Genomic DNA, 22,537 nt, shown 5'->3' on the forward strand with positions numbered 1-22,537 from the left:
TGGAGAACACAATTACATTATTAGGTTAAACACAAAGTAAGGACTTGATAGAGCTGACTTAATGGAGGGTGTTTGCATCAGATTCATCATTCGCTATCAGGTAATTGTGAAATTGCTTTAAGCCATAACAACAACACTCACCCCTCCCTCATCCTCCTGTTCGGTTCCTCTCCTTTAAAGTCTCCGGGGTCATGACCCACCTGGAGGCCAAATATGTGGTATCTGGTGTACTGAATGATCTGATTATATTTTTACTAGCAGAGCCTTCAACTCAATGTGCAGTTCTGGCTCCCAGGAGTTATTGAGTCATGATCCACTTTTCAGAGGTGACTTTTATTTTTGTTTGTTGTTTGTTTTGTTGGTTTTTTTTGTTTGTTTGTTTGTTTGTTTGTTTTTTCCTAATGCAAAGAAGCATAGTCCCCTTTTTTCCTGTCTCAAAGTGGGTAGTGGTTACTGTACTTACACACTGCTGGACCTGGGCTCTGGTTTTTCTCAAACATCCCATGTCATGTTTCTGCACAGATCTTTTGAAACCTGGGTGAGCACATGGAACAGGATTGTTTGCTTGAATTGACAAGGCCTTTTTGTAAATTCAGCTTCTGGCTTTGAAAGAGTGATTAGAATTTCCCTGAGTCCTTCACCACACAGCAAAGTAATGCAGCGTTAAAATCAATTCTCTTTGAAATTTTGCTTTTGTTATTTCCATTTCTGTCTGCCTTGATAGAAGATCATGGTAATTGTAGTTTTGCTTTCCACAATGAATGCCCATATTATTTTATTTAAAGCTACTGAAATAATACTCCTTTACCTGTGGTCAGGTTAGAGGAATTTCCCAATTGCCTTGTTCATGTATCTTTGTAAGGAAACAGATGGAAATGTGAGAGCTGCCTTCCAGCATTGTTTTAAGGCAGCTCTCACTCCAGTAAATCTCATGGTTAATCCTCTAGTTCAGTGATGGGCCACTACAAAGAAGACTTGTAGTGGGTTTAGGAAGTTTGCTGTGTAGAAGCACAGCAGAAATGGAGATGTGCTGGGTGGTGCTTTAGTATCTGACTCTTTTCAGAGAAGAACACTGAGAGTGATAGAGCCTGGAGGTGAGGGTGATCTAAATTTTAGGAAATTCCCGTATTATTTCATGTTTTCTTTCAGATTTAATTTTGAAATTATTAAATTCTGATAATGTCTTCTAATCCCCATAGTAAGTTTTGAGGAAATTAAATAAAATTCATCTCTGTGCAGTGAGAATGTTGTTGTGGTAGAGGGGAAGCCTTAGAAAGAGTGTTGCCAAATTGGCCCTCCTTCCTTGGTAGGGTGCTTGGGAAGGAAAAAGTATAAATACAGCTAAATGCACATACACTTTGCACATACTAGCATTCTTTAGGGCTCAATCCAAAACAGACCTTAAAAGGTTGCCAAGAGAAGTAGGCAACTTAAGAATTACACTGGGATCCATCCAGTGGTGCAGGTACAAGGAAAGGTGAAGGCTGGAATACTGAATTAGGGGTGTGCAGATGGCTCATTGCCAGGAATCTAACCAGCTCTGTGCTGAGTTAGCTACAATTAGTGTGCAGGTAGATATGGAAATGATTATTTACCCTCTCACCAAACCTCCTGCCCACTGGAAACGTCTCAGTGCATGCAGGTTGGCTCCAGCAGAATTCCATGCCATGTTGCTGGATGTGGAGCAATGGACACGAGGGTGAGCCCTGATGTGCCAGAGTTGGCAGCATGAAAGCAGGTTTGTGAGATCAGGGAGGAGCTCCTGAGTCAAGTCCAGCTCTGTTTTCTCAGTCACTGTGTCAGATTGTCTCAGATGAACTCAACAATGGAATGTCTTTCCCACATCCTCCTGAGCTCACTGGTGCATCATCAGATGGGCAGAATTTTAAGAAAACTTTATCTTAATTTCACTATGAAAAGCAAGAGGGGTTGGTTTGTTGGGGTTTTTTTCCAAATGACCTCATATATGAATGTTGGATAGACATATTATTTGGGTAATTTTTAAACAACAAACATTAATTTAGTTATGTTAAAACATTGGCTTTGGTCATATTTAAATGCAGATATGGCAGATACATGTCTTAATAAGAGAAATGTTCTTTGGTTTTGGTGGTTTGGTTGGGTTTGTTTTTTTTCCCCTTCCTTTAAATTCCATCAATTTATTTTTCCTCCAGGCTCTGCTGCCTCCTCAAGCCCCCTCAGCACACTGGAGTCCATTTACAGCATGTTCTTCTGTCTCCTCTGCTGCTGCTGAGGTGTGGTCCCATTTACACTCTGAGGAGGAAAATTAACCATTTCCTAATTGCACCAGGCATCTAGGGCTAGAATCAAGTGCAGACACACTAAGGAGTTACTCCCTTGAATTGGTGCTCCAGTTTTGGTGAGGCTGGATCAAGCACAGCCTGACCCAGGCAGCAGCTCACTGCTGGAGGGTCCTGCCACCTCCTCTCCCCTCCCTGGCTCCATTGAGCTCCAAATGAGGCCCAGCTGCCCTAATGGCCTCGGGCAGTGTTAGGAAATCAGCTGCCCGTGCAGTTCTCCAGGGCTCCCAGCTTCCTCAGCAGGAGCCGGGGCCACCCTGCCCGACACCTCTGCCTGCCCCGTCCTGCACAGGCACATCCCTGCATCCCTGCACGCCATCCTCCTGCTCTGCTCCCACGCTGCAGGGACCAGAACTCACACCAGCTGTGCTTCCCGAGCCTTTCTTTACTTGGCATTTCCACCAACAAGCTTGTTTTCTCTTGGCAGGCCAGAAACATCCTCTGGTAGCATTAACCATTAACCATTTCTCTGTGGCAGTCTCCATCCACAGGCAAGTCTCCTTGTAGAGATGCCAGGGAAGCAAATTAAATTGCCAGCATTTTTGCTCTGTGTGTGCGCTATGCTTTATTAATAGCTTCCCATCAAAATTAAAATAGTTGTCATAGATTTTATACAACAGGTAGGCTGTAGAAAACATGGAGAATGAACGGACTTCACGCAGAGTTTGTGCTGTGGGAATTGCAAATTTTCTGATTCATGAAGGTTGATTCATTTTCATTATGGCGTTTTAACTAAAGTCTTTTAATTTTAATGCAATCCTGAAACTTACCTTAAGCACCTCATAACTGACATAAATAGCACAGAAATTAAATTTTATTGCATGAAATTTGATAATAATCTGTCATGACTTCACTTATATTTATGGAAGTATCGTCACCAATTTCAGCAAAATAAGTATTTCAGAGACTTAGCTGATTTCCATAAATTCTTTTTTTCAAAGGCACCTGACAGGCTTTAGGCTACTGCAGCCTTAATATTGCTACTGGGGAAAACTTTTCTCTGTTGAAATAAATTTCTCTGAAAGTTCAGTCTTGTGTTCTGAATATTGGAAAATTATAGACTGCTTTTTCTTTGGAACAAATGTCGTTTGAATAATGATTTAGCAAAGTGAAAAATTTCATATTTCAGTGAGTCTCCCTTAGCTCATTTTAAAACCTTCCATGGCCACCCTGTTAGTAAATGTTTAAATTTGAGTGTCCATATCCCAGTGCTGGGTGCACAAATATAACAGTCTTTGGGTTGTGTGACACCATCCAAGAAGAAGAAATGGTCTACAGGTCTGTTTGTGCTTGAGTATTTAATTAAGTTCCTAAGTTCATCATCGATACAAATAGAAATATTAATTGTTAAAGCAGATATTTAAATGATTGTTATCACTCTATGAGTGTAAAGCATAATTTCAAAGAAAGACATTTCACTGCATTTGCTGCATGTGGTTTAGAAGTTATTTATTTCTGTCTTTTTATGTTATATTTTGTTATAACTAGATCCTTTGATAGGTCAGACTACATGTAAATCGCAGTATTGCATTGAAGACAGGAGGTGAAGAGATTCTGAAAGACAGAGAAACTGACCTTTCATGTAATTTCAGTTAATATGAACAAGAGCAAAAATTCAAGTTATTGGATGTCTTTGTGTAAAGTTTTTCTCCAAATAATGGTATACTGACAAGTGAAAAATGGTGTAAACACTCTTTGGTAAAAACTGATGAAGCCCAACTTGATTTTTAATTTTTTTTTTTTTTGTTATGTACTGTTCATATTCTACCCTGAATATCCTAAAAAACCCCAAATAATGATGATTTTATCTATCCTCCATTAATTTTTTTTATGCCAGGCAGCTTCTTGAGGCTCTTGAGAGGCTGTGTACCCAGAAGACACAGAGCAGTGTGTTGGAGATGTTCTAAAAGCTTGGTGGAACAGAAGGATGCAGTCTGCCAGACAGAGAGAGAAACACTTGACGTGTGGTGCTAGTTAGAGATGTTGTTTGCACAGCATATTTTCTTGCTGACTTTATATCACTGTCATGAATGATAGTGAGATCTCTGTCTTCATTTGTAAATTCTCTGTGCATGGGCATTCCCATCATTCCCATCCCCTTATCAGCTGTCTCCTTTGTGTTTTTAGATCATGGGGAATTCATATGCAGGGCAACTGAAATCTGCCCGTTTCGAGGAAGCTCTCCATAACTCCATAGAAGCTTCTCTGAGATGCAGCAGCGTTGTCCCACGGCCAGTCTTCTCCCAGCTGTACCTGGATCCTGACCAGCCTCCTTTCCTGCCGGAAGGTAACCATGAAAGTATGGCCCGTTTCAGTTGTTTTTCTGTGTCTTGAAAAGGGTGGGGGGTGTTTCATTAAAAAAAAAAAAAAAAAAAAGAAAAAAAAAGGCAGAAACTGCACAGCAGTTCATTGTGTTACAAAATCTGAATCATGGGCATCATTAAGGGGAAATAATGGCATGCTGGTTATTTTAAAAGGAGATAAATATTATATTAAAAGGAGATACTGTTGAAAAGTTTAATTTTCTAGTTTATTTTTATCTTTACTATATTTTTTTTTTATATTATTATTTTTTATATTATTATTTTTTCTATTTTCATTCTTCAGATGTGAAGCCAAAGGTAGAAGAGTTGGATAAAGAGTTAGTACATCGCTATTCACAAAATGGAAACCTGGACTTTTCTACCAACCAAACTGTTAATGAAATGGAAGATGAAGAAGAGGATGAAGACATGTCAGATTCAAGCAGTCCACCAATCCCATACTCGCAAAAACCTGCCCCGGAAGGGTCTTGCACTACTGATGGTTGGTATCCTTGTGTTTTACTGTATGATCTTCACTACTGTATGATTCTAATGATAATGTGCATTCTCTCTCTGCAGTTACAAATTCTTGAGCTAGAAAGTCTGAAAACACAGTTTGGTCAAAGCCATGGATCTGACAAAATACAGTTATAAGGACTTGTTTGAGAACATAAAGTTCAGTATATCCTTGGAAAGTAGTGTTGAGAACTGGCTGTGGCACGCCATTTGTTCCTGAAAGCCCCTTTTTTGTCTGTGGTTTTCATTGAGTCACTGTCCTTAGAGAGGTTACCTGAGTTGGCATCACTATGGCTGGTTCTCAATCTGTCCCTAAGTGATTCTCAGAAACATTGGCAAAGCTGGATTTAGTTGCTTCCATGGGCTGAAGGAAGAGTTTGGAGAAATAAAATGGGGGACGCTTAGTGTACTTTCTGCTGCTGAGGTGATAAGAAGGTTGGTAGTGGAAGCTTTTCTGTTTTGTCTTCCCCATGTGCCTGCTGGCCATTGCTTCCTTACCCTGAACTGCCCTGATTTGTTGTTGCTCAAGATGAGCAAAATTATTTGCTATATTACTATATACTATATACTGTATTTGTTTGGGTTTAAATGTGTCAAAGAAAGAACCAGCTAATTATGCATGTACCTACTTGGCCTAAGAAAAATTCATATGATTGGTTCATCTTATCCCAAAATTGTTCTATTCTGAAGTTTAACTTCCTCAAAAAAGGAAGATCTGCTTACTGTTATCAGATGTGTTTCTTGTTAAAACATCTCCCTACTGACTTCAGACACCTGAAAACAAGAACTGTTCCCACCACGTCCAAATGCCCTTTTTGATTTTTTATTCAATATCCCTCTGAATCATGGAAATCCTTGTGCACAGTTCATCAAAAGCTGTAATTTTGAAATGGTTTTGCACCTTACTGAAGTATCTGGTTATCTGAAGTGATAGAAGTAAGGACCAACTGCTGGTAATTCTTTGACATTTCTGGGGGGCAGGCATTATTGGCATGTATTGTCATCTTTGCCTTTTCCACTTCCAAATGCAGCTCACAGGAGCATGTTTACCCTCTGTAACAGCATACTGCCCGTTCCCTGTAGCCCAAAGAACAGAAGGGCTGGCTGGCTACTGTGAAAAGATGGGGAATATTGTTGGGAGAATTCATTACTCACACAGAAGTGTGGTTTTCTGTCCCTTGAAGGCTTGCAAATTTGAAGGAGGAGGGAAGGAAAAGGTACAAAACAATATATTCCTAGGAAAGTGTTCTCAGTTGAAGACAAGTATCAATAAAGTCTGCAAAATCTCCTGTGGAGAGCAGGAGCAGTGCCTTTTTCACTTCACATATTATATGTATGTAATGTTAAACTTAGTATGTCCTGGGATTGACCTTTCAGGGGCAGTTTTGTGTTTTGATTTTTATCTATAAGGCTTTTATGATCAAAGCACTCTAGAAGAAAGTTTTGTGTGTTACATCTATGAAGTTTAGGGTTGTTCATTACTCATTTTTAAGTTTACCATTCTGAGTTTACAAAATCTGCCTTACTTTAAGATGTTTTCAAGGAACCAATTTAAGAGAGTAGTGGTTTTGTGTCTGGAAAAGTAATGGAAAACAGATTTTTTCCAAATACTTCTGGTGATCTGTTAGGACAGTTTTGCATAATTGTTTAAAATGCCCTGGTTCCCAAACATTCACAGTGCAGACCATATCTGAACAAGATATTAATCTGATAGCTCATCTTTCATCTCATGAGTATGCCTTCCAGAGATGTAAGACAGGATCACTGCCATTGTTTGCATCCCTTATCTTACTTATTTAATTGCAAAGGTAAATAACATTATGAAGATGTTAAACAATACTGATAGACCATTTGAACTCACTGTATTTGGATACTTTAAACTAAGCCTGTATTCCATTGTTTATCCAAGAGCAAAATATTGGTACTAGAGCCTGCAGTTCATAGCTCTGCTTGCTGTAAAACTTGTTTCCCACCTTTTGGATCAGGTGGGATGAAACCTTTTTCCCTTTGAGGTATTTGTGCCCTTTGCTTTTCCTGAATTCAGGATGTGGGCCATAACCATCATATTATTTTCTGTGGTGACTTGTTTTTTTATTCAGATGCATTTGTCAGTCACGTGGGTGCAGAAGGTAGATCTTAATGCCTTTAGTTGTCAGCTAAAAAAAAATTAATGCCTCACAAGTGAGTTTGTTGGAGATTCTTTGTCAGCTAGTATTAGATGTCTTAACTCTCTTCTTAGCCCATTGGAAAGAGCAACTGTATTTGCCACTGTACCTTGCTATTAGTCATGAAAGTAATTCACTCATTTTCAGGGGATTTGGGGGTTTGTTTTTGTTTTTTTTTTTCCTGCTCAACACAAATTTTTGTAACTAAAATTTCCATGAAAATAGGGTTTCAAGAAAAATAATTTATTTGTTTTCATATGGGTTTCTCAAATAGTCACCAAAATTCTTGCATTATCAAGAAGGTGTTCTTAACCGAGTGCTTGCTGTAGCTTTAAAAGAGACTGCTTCTAATTTGTAGAATAACATTCTATGCAAGCTGTGGGAAACACAATAGTATCACCTTTCTTTTGTTAGCAAATCCTCAATTTACCTGATGCTTAAAGAAAGGCCAAGGTAGTTTTAGAGGCAATTAGGTAAGCAGGTACTTAACACCTGATCACTTACTGTGAGGTTACAATAGCGAGTGACAGTGACCCCTAATTCATATGTAATCCCTGGAAGCTAATTCCTTATGCAAATACCCCATTTATTACAGTGCAACAAGGGGCTGGTGCCCCACATGGAAACTACCTCTTCTTACGGTGGGGAAAGGGAAGACAAATACAAGTTTCGTTTTTAAGAAGATTCTAGGACTTGTAGTCGTTGACAGCTGCGGGGGTACATTTTCAGGAAGATGGGACTGGGTTACATTAAACGAATTGATGTTGGAGAATGCAAATGTGCTTCTCAGAAACAAAAACTAATGCAGAGAAATGCAGATGTCTGTAAAAGCTGTTAATATTCTAATTTTTTGGTGACTGCTCCTGGTATTTGCAAATCTTTAATTGAAATATAAGTTCCTGTTCCTTATTTGAAACAAAGCTGAGATCCTGTGAGAACATTTTTTTTTTAATAGCTCAGCAGTTACATATCGATAAAAGATTTCACAAAAAGAAGTTGGTTTGGTTTACTGACTCGTGTTTTCTTCTCTTTGTACTCAGATTTTCATAAAAGGTACACAAGTAAATTAAAGTACCATTCTTTCTTATTCAGAGGAGATGTTTTACTGCTGTTTAACATAGAAATGTAGGTGCCAGCACAGTTATAAATGAATAGCTATGAAATGTAAATGGATTTTAAATGTCCTGAGACATTGACAGCACAAGTTCATCTAGTACTGAGACATTGTCTTGTCTTTCCTAATGTGGAAGTTATTATTTCTAACATATAATTAATTACCAATGCAAAAATCAGGCAAAACAGAAAATAAGGTTGGGGTCTCTGTGGTGCTTGTTAGTTAGAAAAAGACAATGTAACAGGGAGAGGGTTAATCTCCCCTTTATCTCCCCACAGTTACTTGCTTCCAAGTCAATGTGTTTTGGGTGGAATTTCCTCATTCAGTTTCAAAAAGCAGCAGAAACTTAAAAGAGTGCTTTTCAGGCCTAAAAGTCAAGGGAAAGAGGGATAATGAAGGGCTCTTGAAGTATCTGCATGTCTTTGAAGGAAAATTCAAACCTTTTACTGCACAGGGGCAGATTTGCATCCTCTCCCATCTCCTGGTGGCAGTAAGTCCGGCTGTGCCTGGCCAGGCTCTGCAGCCCTCCCTGCTTCTCCTGGGGCAGGGGTTCCATGAGGCAGAGAAAAGTTCCTGGAGCTCTGGGGGTCTGTCAGTGCTGCCTCTCTCCCTGCCCACCCATCGGCATCCCGTTCCCTCTCGGAAGGGAGCCAGGGGAAACCATTTGGTGTCAGCCCTGTTTATTATCTCACCACCACAGAAAATGAGATTTTGGCAGTCGCCTGTGAGCTCTGGGCTGGTGGCTGCTTTCTGCCCTTTCTGGCAGTGAATTACAAAGGTAGTGAATTTCAGCAAGATTTGTGAAGTTCAGGAGCTGGTTGGATGACATCGGTGTCCCCAAACTGAAGTCCCCTGGGGCAGCAACATAATTATAGCTCTCTCACGGGCTGAACATCACAGAGGCATGTGCTGGCCAGCCAGTCTGCACATGCATACCTCTCTGATCCAGAGATGTCGCCAGCCAAAGCCCAGGAGGATGCCAAAGGAGATTGTGAAAGGAGGGAGAAGGGGGAGCATGCAAAGGGTCTGGGAGCACTGGCTGAGTAAGAGATGATATTGGGGTGAATCGTAGGTGCTGCTTGCAGATCCAGTAGGATGCAGCGTTCCTACAGTCCAGTCCCACATATCCTAAATGGTGGGAAATATTAATATCTACGGCCTCTCAGCAAAGAGGCTGCTGTTCCCATGATAGCAGGCAGTTACTGAACTGTGCTTGTAAACTTGTTGACATGTTTTTCCTTAGGACTCTCCTGTAGCTTCTCCCTTGGGGACTGATGCAGAATGGTGACACACAGATGCCCAAAGCATAGCTGAAGTTGTTTTGCTCGTAGCCCAGATAAAGCTGAGTCTTTTCTTTCACCTGGGATGTTGTGGAGCCCTGCTTCACTTCACTGGGACAGCAAAACCCTCAAGCCCCCCAAGGGGCTCAAAGCTTCCCATGTGATATTCACCCTTCTCAAGGTTGTGTGCTCCTTCAGGAGGCAAGTCTGTATTGACACACAACAACACTTGACAACCTTGCTTGTGCCAGTATTGCTGTTGCTAGCAATTCCTTCAAAAGCCTTCTCCTGTTGGGCACCATTTGTGCTTCTGGGCATTTCCAGAACATTTTTAGGTAGAGACTGGGCTAGAAGCTAATTGTGTAAAGCATGGGTTTAAATCTGTATTGAAATCTTACTGCACTTGCTGTTTCATAATCCTTATCTACAGATTTCCTGTTTGCCCACATTGTCAGCAGTGGGCAATTTTTCTGCTTTAAATCTAGATGTAAAGTGGTATTTTCTAAGCATGTCAACTACTCAGATTTCACTGAATGCCTAAATATTTAAAGTCAGTTTTGAAAATTCTGGATTTAATGCCCAAGTGACATAAACATTTGAATAAGCAAATTTTATTTTGAATGTAAGGATCTTTTCCCCTGGATTTATCTGAGACTGTTTCTTTCTAAATTATACCACAAAGTCTAGGTAATACTTAGACTGGTACCTGGCTTTCTATTGACTATGATCAATATGTTTTTAGAGAACATGCCTTAAGAAGAATTCAACAGATTAAAATCAAATGACACCTAATCAGAAAATAACTAATTGTGCTTTAAACATGCAGATTTAATACTTCTCTTCTAAAGCATACATAAGTTTTTATTGGTAAGTTATTGATAAAATCCACTGATTCAATACATGAAAACTTCAGGTGCTTCATTTCCATTCATTGCCTGGAAAAAGGTGTGTGAGGGGTGAATCCAAGCCAGTTTTCCATGAGCTGCTGCTGGAACTGAGCTGATTGAAGAAGTGAAGAAACCATTCAGCCAAGAGCTGGTTCAGCCAATTGTGAGTGTAGGCACAAGACTGAACCTGTGTTGGACCCTGTTTTCAGCAAGTTGCTGCTTGTGAGGAAATTCATGCAAGCTAAATCTGTGCATTCCGCTTTGCACATGCTCTGGGCCTGCTGCAGGGCTGAGATAAAATCAAAACCCATTAACTTACATAATTTTTGCTGAAGTTGCTGTAGGTTTTGGCCCAGGAGCTAAGAGCACCGACGTATGTACCAATAATGGCTGAGGTGGCTTTTGGTTAAGCTGTGATCACATTGTGTTACCACATGCTTACACAAGGTCTTTCTCCAGGATTTTTTTCTTCCTTAAAATTTCTGTTACAATGAATATTATTTACATGAGTATTATTTTAAATCAAGTGTAAGTAATAGCTATTAATAGCTATTGCAGTAATTTCAAATTTAACAGTAATATTGATTATTGTGATTGTGGTTTTCTTTATTTATTGTTTATTTAGCCTGGACACTGCTCTGGGTTGCCTTGCTTTGCTTTTTGTGTGACCCAGCTTGCTACCTGCTCACTGCAGGGCATAGAACAGCAGAAACTCTCTCAGGTCCCCATTTTTGCCTACTTGTGCTGCTTTAGCTCCACACTGATATTAGAAGCCCAAGAGGCAATGTTATGTCCTTATTTTGTGGGCATATGTGTATTTGAGTGGACAAAAGACTTAACTGGGGACTGGAAAGTCCTGCAGTCCACTGAGATACTTCAAGAGACTCAACTGGAGACATAGCAAAACATGATTCACATGTCTAAAACTAGTGAATTATTTATTTGATGGAATTTCTAAAATGTTTGGAGAATTTAAAACTTAGATATTTAATTATTTTAATATAATAAAATGATTTTTACTAGCCTCTACTAAACTTTCATCATCAATTTTTATTATTCTTTTGTATTACTTAATGGTGTTCATGTATCAACGCTCGCCTTCTGCAAGCAACTAAGACAAAATAGTTTCTCTTGAAAAAACTGTAAACTAAAGTTTGGCAAAGAAAAAATAATCTTTGGCATGTTTCAAGAGCTGTTTTCTGTTATTAAATCACAAGCTTATCCTCTTATTTTGATTGTTTTTGAAAAATTGAGTTTTGGAGCTATTTGATGTCTAATGTTTGGACACTTAAATTTCTTTTGTGCCCATATATCTTCAGCATATTTAAAATAATGTTATCTATTGCCTCTGGAACTCTCTGCTAGTGGTTCTGGTGAGATGCTATCTCAATTTCCTCTATTTCCCTTAAAAAGGATATATTAAAATTCCAGTTATAGCATCAAGTTGTGAAGGCCATTTGCTTTTGCAACTGATAAAGCAAAGAGAATTAAATTAATTCTTCTGAAGAGTTATCATTTGTTTTGCTTTGTTCTGTAGGTTTTTGTCAAGCAGGCAAGGATTTACGGTTGGTATCTCTGTGCATGGAGCAAATTGATATCCCAGCAGGCTTCCTGTTAGTAGGAGCCAAATCTCCCAACCTTCCTGAGCACATTCTAGTCTGCGCTGTTGACAAGAGGTTTTTGCCAGATGATCATGGAAAAAATGCACTTTTAGGTAAGAGATCTTTTTTTCTTTGTACCATAACAATTTGGAGGGAAAAAAAGCCAGTTGAAAATTATCTAATGTCATTTCAGCTAATAACCTTCTATTAGAAATGTGTCGAGGAGAGGACTGACTTCATTAAATCAAATCTGTAGATGAACCTGCCTTAAAAGCCCATTTTAAAACAAGTCCCTGATTCCACCATTAATCACAATTGAATCTCCCAGATTTCTGTGTGGGCAGAAGTCAATTGCAGCCCTGGCATTCTAAATGTGAGCTATCCATATTCCCTGTATCTCAGCTGGAGCTTACAGCATTTTCATTTAACAAGAAATATGCTCATGCAAGTACTGAAAATGAACTATATAATTTTATTTTTTATTATTAAGGGATGATTTCTGCCCTTGGCTTCACCAGGATCATTGGTCTCAGCAGAAGTTCTGGGAGCAGTTTGCTTCCCAAAAACCAATACATAGGGACACCCCACCCCACCTTTCCCAATTATGTCATAATCTGTTACATTTATGAAGTTTAAAATTTTAGTACAATAATGAATGCCTCTTGGTAATTGAAGAGAGGCCTATGTGCACCTAAATGTCCTGCCTGGGTCACAACTGGTGCACATTTTAACAAGCTAGTAAAAGTGATTTAATGTACTTTGGATTATTTAGCCAGTTTTGAATTTACTCTTTCATTTCTCCCTCCAGTCATTGCTCTGCCTAGGATATATTCAGAAAGACATTTCAACAGGAAAGAAATTACAACAAAGGATAAATACCCCGATTTAACTGCATTGCTCAAATTCTGGTGCAGACCACCAATATTTAGTGTAACTGTTGGAAATAGCTTTGTTTTGTGCTTTAATGTTACATCTCCATTAAATCAATTTGATAAATCCATATACAGCAAACCTTTGGGCCTAAGGCAGAAGTTAGATAGAGGCCTAAGGCCTGAGTTAGAGAGAGGCTTTGTTGTGATGTGCCCTCACTGGTTTGACTGGGGATTTGGGATAACAGGGTACACTTCAGGATTCAGAGGAGCTTCTCCCCTGCTTAGCAGGGGAAGTGTCAGGAGCTGACCAATAAGAACTGATAGGCAGATGGTGTTTAAACCTGATTAAATGTGGTACTGCTTGTCTTTGTTGGTAAGCTTCCCCCTCCATCCCAGCTTTGTATCCATCCATCCATCCATCCATCCATCCATCCATCCATCCATCCATCCATCCATCCATCCATCCATCCATCCATCCATCCATCCATCCTCCCTCTCTGGTCTCATTTGTTAAGGAGCCTGGTTGGTGACTCACACCTCTGGCATTGCTGGAGTTTCTGACACTGGCACCTGTGAGCAAAGAACTGACTCAGTAGCTCTGAGAGACCCTGGTTACTCTTTCTGAAAACTGTGGAGATGCACCAGTAGATCCTGTGGGCTGCAAGAGAGTATAATAAAGAATGATTCAGTCCCAGGAAAAACAGGATGAAGAGATTTGCATCTTGGCATCCTCATCGAAGCTGATAATGAGGCGTAGTAAGGCTAAAGACAATGGCCTAATTATTAAGAGTTTTATGGATAAGGCATTTTGTCAAAAACACTGAATATCTTTGTCATAAACCTGTTATTTTTGCTGACAGGTGAGTGTAGGAACCAGCATCCTCCAAGGTGTTTGTCACTGTGGAAAATAACGATAGTAGTAAGAATGAAAAATTGATTCTCTTACAGATCTTGAACTGGTTAGTAAATGGAATACAACCCAAACAAACACAAATTTCCACTAGGTATTAATCTGCTAGCATTTTTATAAATCATTATTATATTCCATAGAAAATCTGTTTAATTAAGGGTTGAAAGCAGTTCAGAGATAAGTGGCATGACAAGTGAGACAGCAGGGCTTAATTGTTTAGCATGAGATAATAGAGGGCTGATTCAAACCACAAAGATTTTAAGACAGACCCATTTCAGAACATACCCCGTGCTTTGTTCTATGAAATGTTAAACTGGTGCCATCGTTAATCCAGATTCCCATTAACATAGCTGTGAATGGCACTGGAAATCAAGGCTGCTTATAATTCTTAGTCTGGATTATATCCTCCAGACCTTAACTCAAAATTTCACCCCTTTCTGTGAAACCTTGTTGGGAATGTTGCAGAAAAACAGTCTTTGTCCCTAAAATGGTTACTTTCTTGAGAAGCTGTAGGATTTTAAAACTGTTTTTAAGCACTCCTAACTCCAGCCATGCAACTCTTGACATCAAGTGATTGCTTTCAAGACTGTAATAAAATGTAAGGTTCAGCTTACTTAGAAAGTATTCTATGTAAGAACCCTCAGGGAAATTTTATTTGATGTTAATTTCAGTCATATGAAATTGCTCTGATGAATTAGCCACTGTTTTGAGAGACATGTCTGCAGTTTGGAACCCATGGTTTTTTGATATAGAAAAAAATGGCTTTTTTTTTTACCCTCATGGAAATTTCCTAGTATGACAACATAGTTCTCCCCCTGTCAAGTAGTTATTCTTCTCTGGGCTGTGTAGAGTGGAAAATTGGTGGCATGTAGGAGTTCAGAAGAGCTCAGACTGACACCCATGTGCTGTGCCCACAGAAGCTGGCTGCCTGGAGGCCTCCAGTCCCCTGGAACTGGATGTGCAGGTGGCTTTAGATGGCCTTATTCCTAGCAGACAGTACAGGACATTTAATCTGTTTGTGTATCTTCTGCTTCCTTCTTCCAGGATTTTCTGGGAATTGTATAGGCTGTGGAGAAAGAGGATTTCGGTACTTCACAGAGTTTTCCAATCATATCAACCTGAAATTAACCACTCAGCCAAAGAAGCAGAAGCACTTAAAGTACTACCTAGTAAGAAGCTCCCAAGGTGTACTGTCAAAGGGACCCCTTATCTGCTGGAAAGGTAATAAAGGTGCCCATTCAATTAGGGGTGTTTTATGCTATTAGGGGTGATGTTGAATAAAAAATTGAAAGTTGCTGTTGAAAATGTATGCATTCAAACGCAACTGCTTGAAGGGAGAATTCTCACTGATTTCACTGAAGTTTGGATTTTGCCAAAGAGGTTAAAGTCTTAATAATAACCATGTGACTCTAAACACTCTTCTTTCATCTCCCCATACTTTTGGTGGCAGCCCTACATCTTCCCATTTTAGAGTGTGCAGTCATGTTGGTAGAAGAGAAGAGGCTGCTCAGTCTGATGATTCCTTTATGTGCCTGAAGCACACAGCCAGGCCTGCAGCATTGGTTTTCCACTGATATTCATCTTTGCAGGTGCAGTCCAATCTGTTTTGGGCCTGAGGATAACTAGCATGCTGTAAGATTAAGAAAGCTCAGGGCACTGATCTCAGGGAAAGAAAAGACTTGGATGCTCCTGCCATTTGTGGTGTTTTACACTTAGTCTTACCCTCTACCAGAGCAGCCTGTGCGACATTATGTGCTACAGGAGGGTGCATTTGTGACCCCAAGGCAAGGTAGCCATGGGGGTGTCTTATTGGAGGATGCAGGCTTTTGGAGCTAGAACCATGCAAAGACTCAAGGAAGGAGTGGTTTACCCACTCACTGTCTGCCAAGCTGGTTTGTGTGCAGACTTCTTGACCTTTTCATCTGTGGTCTCACTCAGTGAAGACAGAGTTTGATCTGGTCCCTGTTGTTCCAAAAGGTTGATGTGAGGAGAGGGGAAGCTCTGCAGGAGAACTGACAGACATCTGAGGAGTCACATCCTCATGTGAATAGCAGCATGACACCAGAAAGAGATGGTTATCACTGAGCTGTATGAGTGATTATAGTTTGTATCAGTCAGTGTGTCAGAAGGATCCTGGCTTCAGCTGCTTTTCTCTGTTACAAGGAGAATTAACTACAACTTTAGAGTGCATGTTGCTTTTCTACAGCATTTTTTCCACAAAAATGACACAAATATTTAATTTGGTAGTGAAATTCCAAATAAAGACAAAGGCAGACTTATTTTACTTCTGGAATCTTTTTTCTGAAACCTCTCCTGATGCTAATGCAGTTGGAGTTGGTGTGTGTGCTGGTAAATGCCATCAGGAGTAATGCTCATGTGGAAGAAGCACATGGTTCCACTTTTGGTTATATACTAATTGCAAGTGCTCTGGGCACCCATGAAAATCCAGAAAATCAACTAAAAGGCAACCTCATGGGCATTACTTTGATAGGTCCTATCTCTGTATTGCTGCCATCCATCTGGTAACCTTTCACTCTTTACTTACATTATAGGTCTAATTAGAAGAAGGGTGCTTTTAAACACTTAAACCCTTCTTTTAAATCCTGATTAGATCTCAGTTTTAAAATTGGATTAATATGTGATTTTCAAGGTGACTTTCTCCTCCCTCAACTCAGTTTTCATCCAGACAGACACTAACAGCACTGAGATCTCCCTGAAGTTTTGTGGAAGCATATTAAAAATCTGGGTTTCAGCACAATTTCTCCTTTTAAAGGGCAACATATGACAGTTTGTATACAGGTTGTGCCACAGAAGTCTCTGAGTGTTTTCTGGGACATGCCCAATACCTTCAAATCTCTTGGAAGCTGTGATCCGACGGCTCTTGCCATTTTGCAGCATCTGCTGTGTATTTGCCTGGCCCCCTGAGTGCCCCCCAGGGAGGTTTTCCTAATTAGGAGACAAAGTTGACAAAACTGTGAATCCTTATTTTCCTTGGATGCTGCCATTTGCCGCTGTTTGTTGTACGTGCTCTGTGTGTGCTCCTAACGTTTTGTCGCCTTTCGCCACCGCGTTGCTGAACTTTGCTGCTGGGAGGAGGCCTTGTTAATATGTACTGTAGCTGCTTCATTTGCAGAATGTAGAAGCAGGCAATCATCTGCTGCTAGCCTCTCTGCTAAGCCAAATCCTTCGGTGTCACCGTCCGCGACCCCAGAGGGTGGATCCGCTAATGGATACAAGTCAGGGTTCACTCAGACAGGTAGGAGCTGAAAGTGCTGTAAAGATAACCATTGGGGGTGGTAAGTTACCTCGGCCACTGCTGGGTCAGGGATGCTGTAAACAACTGGGTATTTACCTTGAGCCATGTGGAGATTACACTGGAGAGGATGCCTTTCAAAATTTGCTTTGGCAAAGATTAAGACCCAGGTGAGGCTGAAGGTTAGATCAGTCTCAAAACAACAATTGGTGTAAAAGCATTAAACGGTCTTTGATTAAGTTACTTGATTCTGTCCCTTCTTGTTGAAACCTTTTTGTTTCATTAATTTTTTTTGTGCATCTCAAAAAACTTCAATTACATCTTTGTAGGGAAGTGTTTGCTTAGTATATAAACTAGGGTATTTGTCTGGAAAAGGAGAATAATCTCCTTTTAGGGAGAGGGGACCAGATGTTATTTTATTTACTTGCTAATTTCCTTATTTATTTAAATTTTATTGCACAAAAAGGTGTACTTAGAATTGAAATTTCGCCATATGCATACAGTGGGTTTTTGGTATGTGAGCTAACAGTTCTCTCACAACTATTCTAGAAAGCTATTAATGATACCCTTAAATAAGGAGGAAATATAAAAATCAAATAGACATTGACTGACAAAGAAGCAACATCTTAATATCATGTATCTATTTATTTATTGCAAGTAGACAGAGTGCTTTTGTTTGAGCTTCCTTCCTCATTGCTTTATTGCAGCTTCATCTATGCTGTTATATGTTTTTGTGTCTGTTTGTGCTATTTCTTGAAAAATTAAAAACAAGAGAAAATGGCCTGTTTGTTGTTATTAATTGATATGAATGTCCAAAACCACACGTTTCTTTAAAGGGAATGAAATGCAGATAGAAAGCAAGATGGTTAAAATACTTTTTACACCTAGAAAGTTTGTCAAAAGGAGTAATAAACAAAAGCTGAACACAGGCATTCATATGAGACTATAATCACTGATTAGTATTTTCAGAAGCACTTCTCCCAGGTGGTTGCCCCTGTCCCTGTTGAGGAAGCAAAATGCTTTGGGCTTTGGGTAAAATTAAATGACAGTGTGGTTAAAACACATCTGCTGCATTTCATTGCATGATCCCTTGGCTTCCAGACCCAGGCATGAGAACTGTGCAGATGCATGAGAACCTGTTTATTTGGAGCAAGAAGCATTCTAATATTTACACAGCTTTGTCTTCTATTGTATCTGCCAAGTTAATAGATACACCTTTTATATACGGCTTTCTCCTTATCACTGCCTGCCATTTTCAGTGTGCTTGGTGTTTCTGTGTGTCACTGTTTGTACTCCTGGGTCATGCTCATCAAAACCTTTTCATCTCCTTCTCCTGTTATCTCCTGATGAAGATAATGCCACACACATACACATGAATCCCCTGTGACTGGGAGAAGAGGGGAGAGCACCTTTTATTCAGTGGCATAAATTCTGATGTGTCACCTATGATGTGGGGCTTTTCTGGCTTTTTCTCTTCTAGATTTTGCAAAGCTCTTTCTACTGGAGTTGGCTTCTAGGTTGTTTTAAAACAGGACTACTTATTAGCAGGTTGTTTTCTGAAATTGTTTTCAGCTCATCAGCAATTCATACCCTTTTTTTCTTTAAAAGTTGTGTAAATGTTTCTGGTGAGCAGCTCAGTCTCTGAGTTCTACAAGATATATGTAGGTAGTTATGGGCAGACAGTATCAAAAATATGGTTTTGAGCAGACACTTGAGGGGAAAATTCAATTCACACGTTAAGCAACTAGAAACAAGGCTTTACAAGAGAAAGATGAAGAATTTTAATAACTGATATTTTAATAAGTCCTGATTAGGTAACAGAGTGGTGTTTAAACATATACCAGCCACACCCACATTCACAGATAAAATTTCAAGAAAATGTATTACAAATAGAGGGAGGACAAAAAAAAATCCCCATAGCTTCGAGACAGTTTACTTTAAAGAAACTTTAACACTACATATTTGCTGCATCATATTTAATGGCAGACCAGCATCTCCCTCCAAGGGCCCAGACCTGGTGGTCTATTTTGTTAGCCTTTCAGTGTATTTCCTATGAGCATGGATAAGATTTTCTGCTGGGGCAGCAGCAGCAGAGGCTCCTGTGTTTGCTCTCCATGTCAGTTGCTCTGTCTGGCAAAGAAGAGCTTCCTCCCACTCTCCTCCACCAAATGGTGTGTGGCCTGAGGGTGAATGTGTTTGGCAGATCAAGTTGGTCTTTGTCTTCTGTTTTCTTTAGCTGGCTGTTTTACTGGGACATCTGTAGGTGAACTTAGCCTCCTTTGCCTACTTGCTGCAGACTCCTTTCTGAACTGATGCTGAGTTAATATTCTTTCACTCTGGTTATAAGAGTTTGGATTTGCAAGTGTATCAGCATCTGAATGCCATTTTTTTCTTGAAGTAAATTGCAATTGTGAAATACCTGATGTTATAGGAACTTACATGTTGAGAGGTTTGGAATCAGTTTGATACTGGGCAAATTTTCAAATTTGTTTGTTCTTCAGTTTATCCTTCTATAAAATAAGATTTATAGGTTTTAGCTGTGGTAGAATGCTCTATGAAGTTTGTTAATTTATGCAAAGAGTTTGGGCTCAAATGCCCTTAATTTTTTTACCCAGATTTATAAATGAGCATATGCTTTTTATAGTTTTATAGACAGTAGTGCTGTAAGGACACTATGTTTTTGGGTTTGGTTTTTTTCTGCCCTTAGTCAAGCTTAGCTGTGTCTGATAGAGATTCAGTAGCTTGTTGTTGAAAATCTCAGGTGATGGAGATTCCATAACCTCTTTTAGGTAACTTATTCCAGTGCTTATTCCCTATGCTTGCTGGCTGCAATTTCCATATACTCTTCATCTTAGCTTCCTCATGTGAGCCATGAGAAAAATGCATTTACTTGCCTATCCCATGAGGCTATTTTGAGGAGCAATGAGATAACCCTTTTGAGTGTGCGCGAGTGCAAAATATTGTGGAAGTGATCAATCATGGGTTCAGTGGATTATAAGATTCTATAGAAACACCCAGTTAAGTGTTTGTTAAAACTCCTGAGAGATACATGGTAATTTCTTGGGAGTGTAAAAAAATTGTTTGCAATTTATGCAGAGATGAGTGTTGATAAATGTGTATGTAATAAAAAAAATTATATATATATGTAAATTTTAATCATTAATGAAACAACTTCTATTCTCAGATTCTTCAGTGTTCAGTCCAGCAAAATCATCTTCTGCTGCTGTTAACTTAAGTGGAACACAAGACCCATCCCGGAACAAGAACATTGTGAAACCTCTGGCTCTGTCAGTACAGCTCGTAGGAAAGGCATTTGCTGCAGGTATGGCTTTGCTTTCCAAAACATCTGAGAGCCAAGGGAATCATCAGCTTAACAGCCAAGAAAAGAGGGTGTTCTTTTTTTGGTGGAAAAGGGAAAGGAATGCATTCACTAGCATTCTCCAGAACTGTCATATTCTTGCAGTCTTTGGCACAGAAATTTTTGCAGTTAGTACTGTTCCCAAGCTTGAGCCACACCTTGGCTTTCAGATTTAATATCCTGGTAGGAGCTCTCTTCCTAACTGTAAGAGAGCATAAATGTCACTTCTTAATATCACTCTGATTCCTGCCTCAGTAATTGAGAGTTGTATGCAGTTCTGCATTTCTAACATTTATAGTTCCTCCACATACATTTGGTGGCATTTAGTCTTGTTTTAAGGAGTTTTAATATATCTGCTCTTTTAATTGGTTATTTCTCTATTGTGTGTTTAATAAATTGTAACTCTTAACTGTGACAGCTAAGTCCCACACTGAACTCTATTGAGGTAATCTGATTAGGTGATTTGTCTTTAAGCAAGAAAAAAGAAATCATCACACTTATTGCAGGACAGTGTGCTTGAATAAGAAAATGTATCAATTTATTTAGTTTATATATGCACATGAGCATTACACTTTATACATTATGTATTACATCTGCTATTTAATACTATATATACTGTTATGGTACATAACACAATTATGTTGTGGCTAATAAATCATTAACAGTTCTTTGTGCAAAATACCTTTCCCCCTCCATACTTGCATGATTTTATTTTGCACTGAAATTTCTTCTCAGCTTTTCAACCACTTTAACTGACCCATGTCCACCATATCTGCCTGTACAAAATTGTTGACTCCGAGTAGAAATGAGGAGCTAGCAATGGACAAGTGAGGTTATTCATATTTTGTAATTGGCAATTGTACCAGAATTTATTTGGATGTCTGCAGCTGGGGAGTTGCATTGTTTTAAGCTGCATACCACATCTCTAACACTTCCAGTTGCAGCTGCCATCTGCCAGCTGCTGCACCATCTCCTGGTGTTCCTCCTGGAATGTGTTCTTGGGAGCTAAATCCTTGTGAAGCTGGCTGATTACCAGCAAGGAACTGGAGTTTCCACTGGCCTCCATTTTGGCAGTTTATGCCATTTTTTTTCTTCTGCAAAAACTGTGTTCTAAAAAAGAGTGAAAACGATGAGTGATGGTAACTTCTGGTGATCATCTGTTGTGCATATAGCAGGTCCTGCTGAGTGTCAGGCTTGCTGGGACTGGAGAATCTCCTTAGGCAGAGGTAGCAAAATTAAGCATGGTTTGCCTCAGTAATGCTCAGGCCATGTACACTTTGCAGCAAACTGCCCTGTCTTCCCCTGCCCAGTGTCCTTTGCTAAGGCTTTAGATGAGAGCCCTGTAATGAATTACTGTGCATGGCATAGGGATGACTGGGGGAAAATTTCTGAGCCACTTGTGGCTTAGAAATCTTTACAAGCTGAATTCATGATGTATATTTAAAAAAAATCGCTGTGTAAGAAAATATATCACAAACTTTGCAATAATTTTGTATGTGTGTGATTTTTTATTGTATTTTGGTGGGGCTTTCTTTGCATTTTTATTTTCACCTATCCCTCCTCACCTTGAAATCTGGACACCCCTTTTCAAGGCTTAGATTTTGCAATCTGAATGTTTCCCTGCCAAGTACATTTCATGCTTTCCCCGGAGTATGTTTTTTCTCAGTCACACATCTTGCCCTGTTCTTTTGCATCAGTGTGTGGCCGTATTATTTTATTTGTTTGTTTTCAAGACTGTCTCAAGCCTGTATTTTATTATACTCAGCTCCTCTTTCACTGCGTGCCACGGATGTTGCTAATGGAAACGCTAATGGAGGAAGAAATAATGCCTTGAGTACTACAGTCTCTCGGCCAATGCCTCACTCGACATCTCCAAGTCCTGGCTGTGCAGCTGGAGATCAAGGTAAAGAAAACCTCTCTGTTTTTTTATTCTAAGCTGCATTGGATGGTGAGCTTG

The 22,537-nt window shown here is 39.5% G+C and overlaps 1 protein-coding gene across 8 annotated transcripts in view; it reads left to right on the plus strand.

Annotated features, from left to right (window-relative positions):
- GREB1L (GREB1 like retinoic acid receptor coactivator) overlaps positions 1-22,537 on the plus strand; it is a 132,034-nt gene that overhangs the window by 66,359 nt on the left and 43,138 nt on the right. For 4 of the 8 annotated variants that reach the window (XM_063167269.1, XM_063167259.1, XM_063167279.1 and 1 more), the window contains 7 exons: positions 4,449-4,620; positions 4,929-5,126; positions 12,124-12,300; positions 15,014-15,190; positions 17,088-17,225; positions 20,407-20,544; positions 22,346-22,483. In XM_063167269.1, coding sequence (XP_063023339.1) covers positions 4,452-4,620; positions 4,929-5,126; positions 12,124-12,300; positions 15,014-15,190; positions 17,088-17,225; positions 20,407-20,544; positions 22,346-22,483 — 1,135 coding nt within the window. In that variant the 5' untranslated portion in view covers positions 4,449-4,451. The remainder of the gene's footprint in view (positions 1-4,448; positions 4,621-4,928; positions 5,127-12,123; positions 12,301-15,013; positions 15,191-17,087; positions 17,226-20,406; positions 20,545-22,345; positions 22,484-22,537) is intronic. The other 4 variants (XM_063167306.1, XM_063167296.1, XM_063167314.1 and 1 more) reach the window with 4 other exon arrangements.

Source organism: Melospiza melodia, chromosome 1 (genome assembly GCF_035770615.1).
Source record: "Melospiza melodia melodia isolate bMelMel2 chromosome 1, bMelMel2.pri, whole genome shotgun sequence".
NCBI lineage: Eukaryota > Metazoa > Chordata > Aves > Passeriformes > Passerellidae > Melospiza > Melospiza melodia.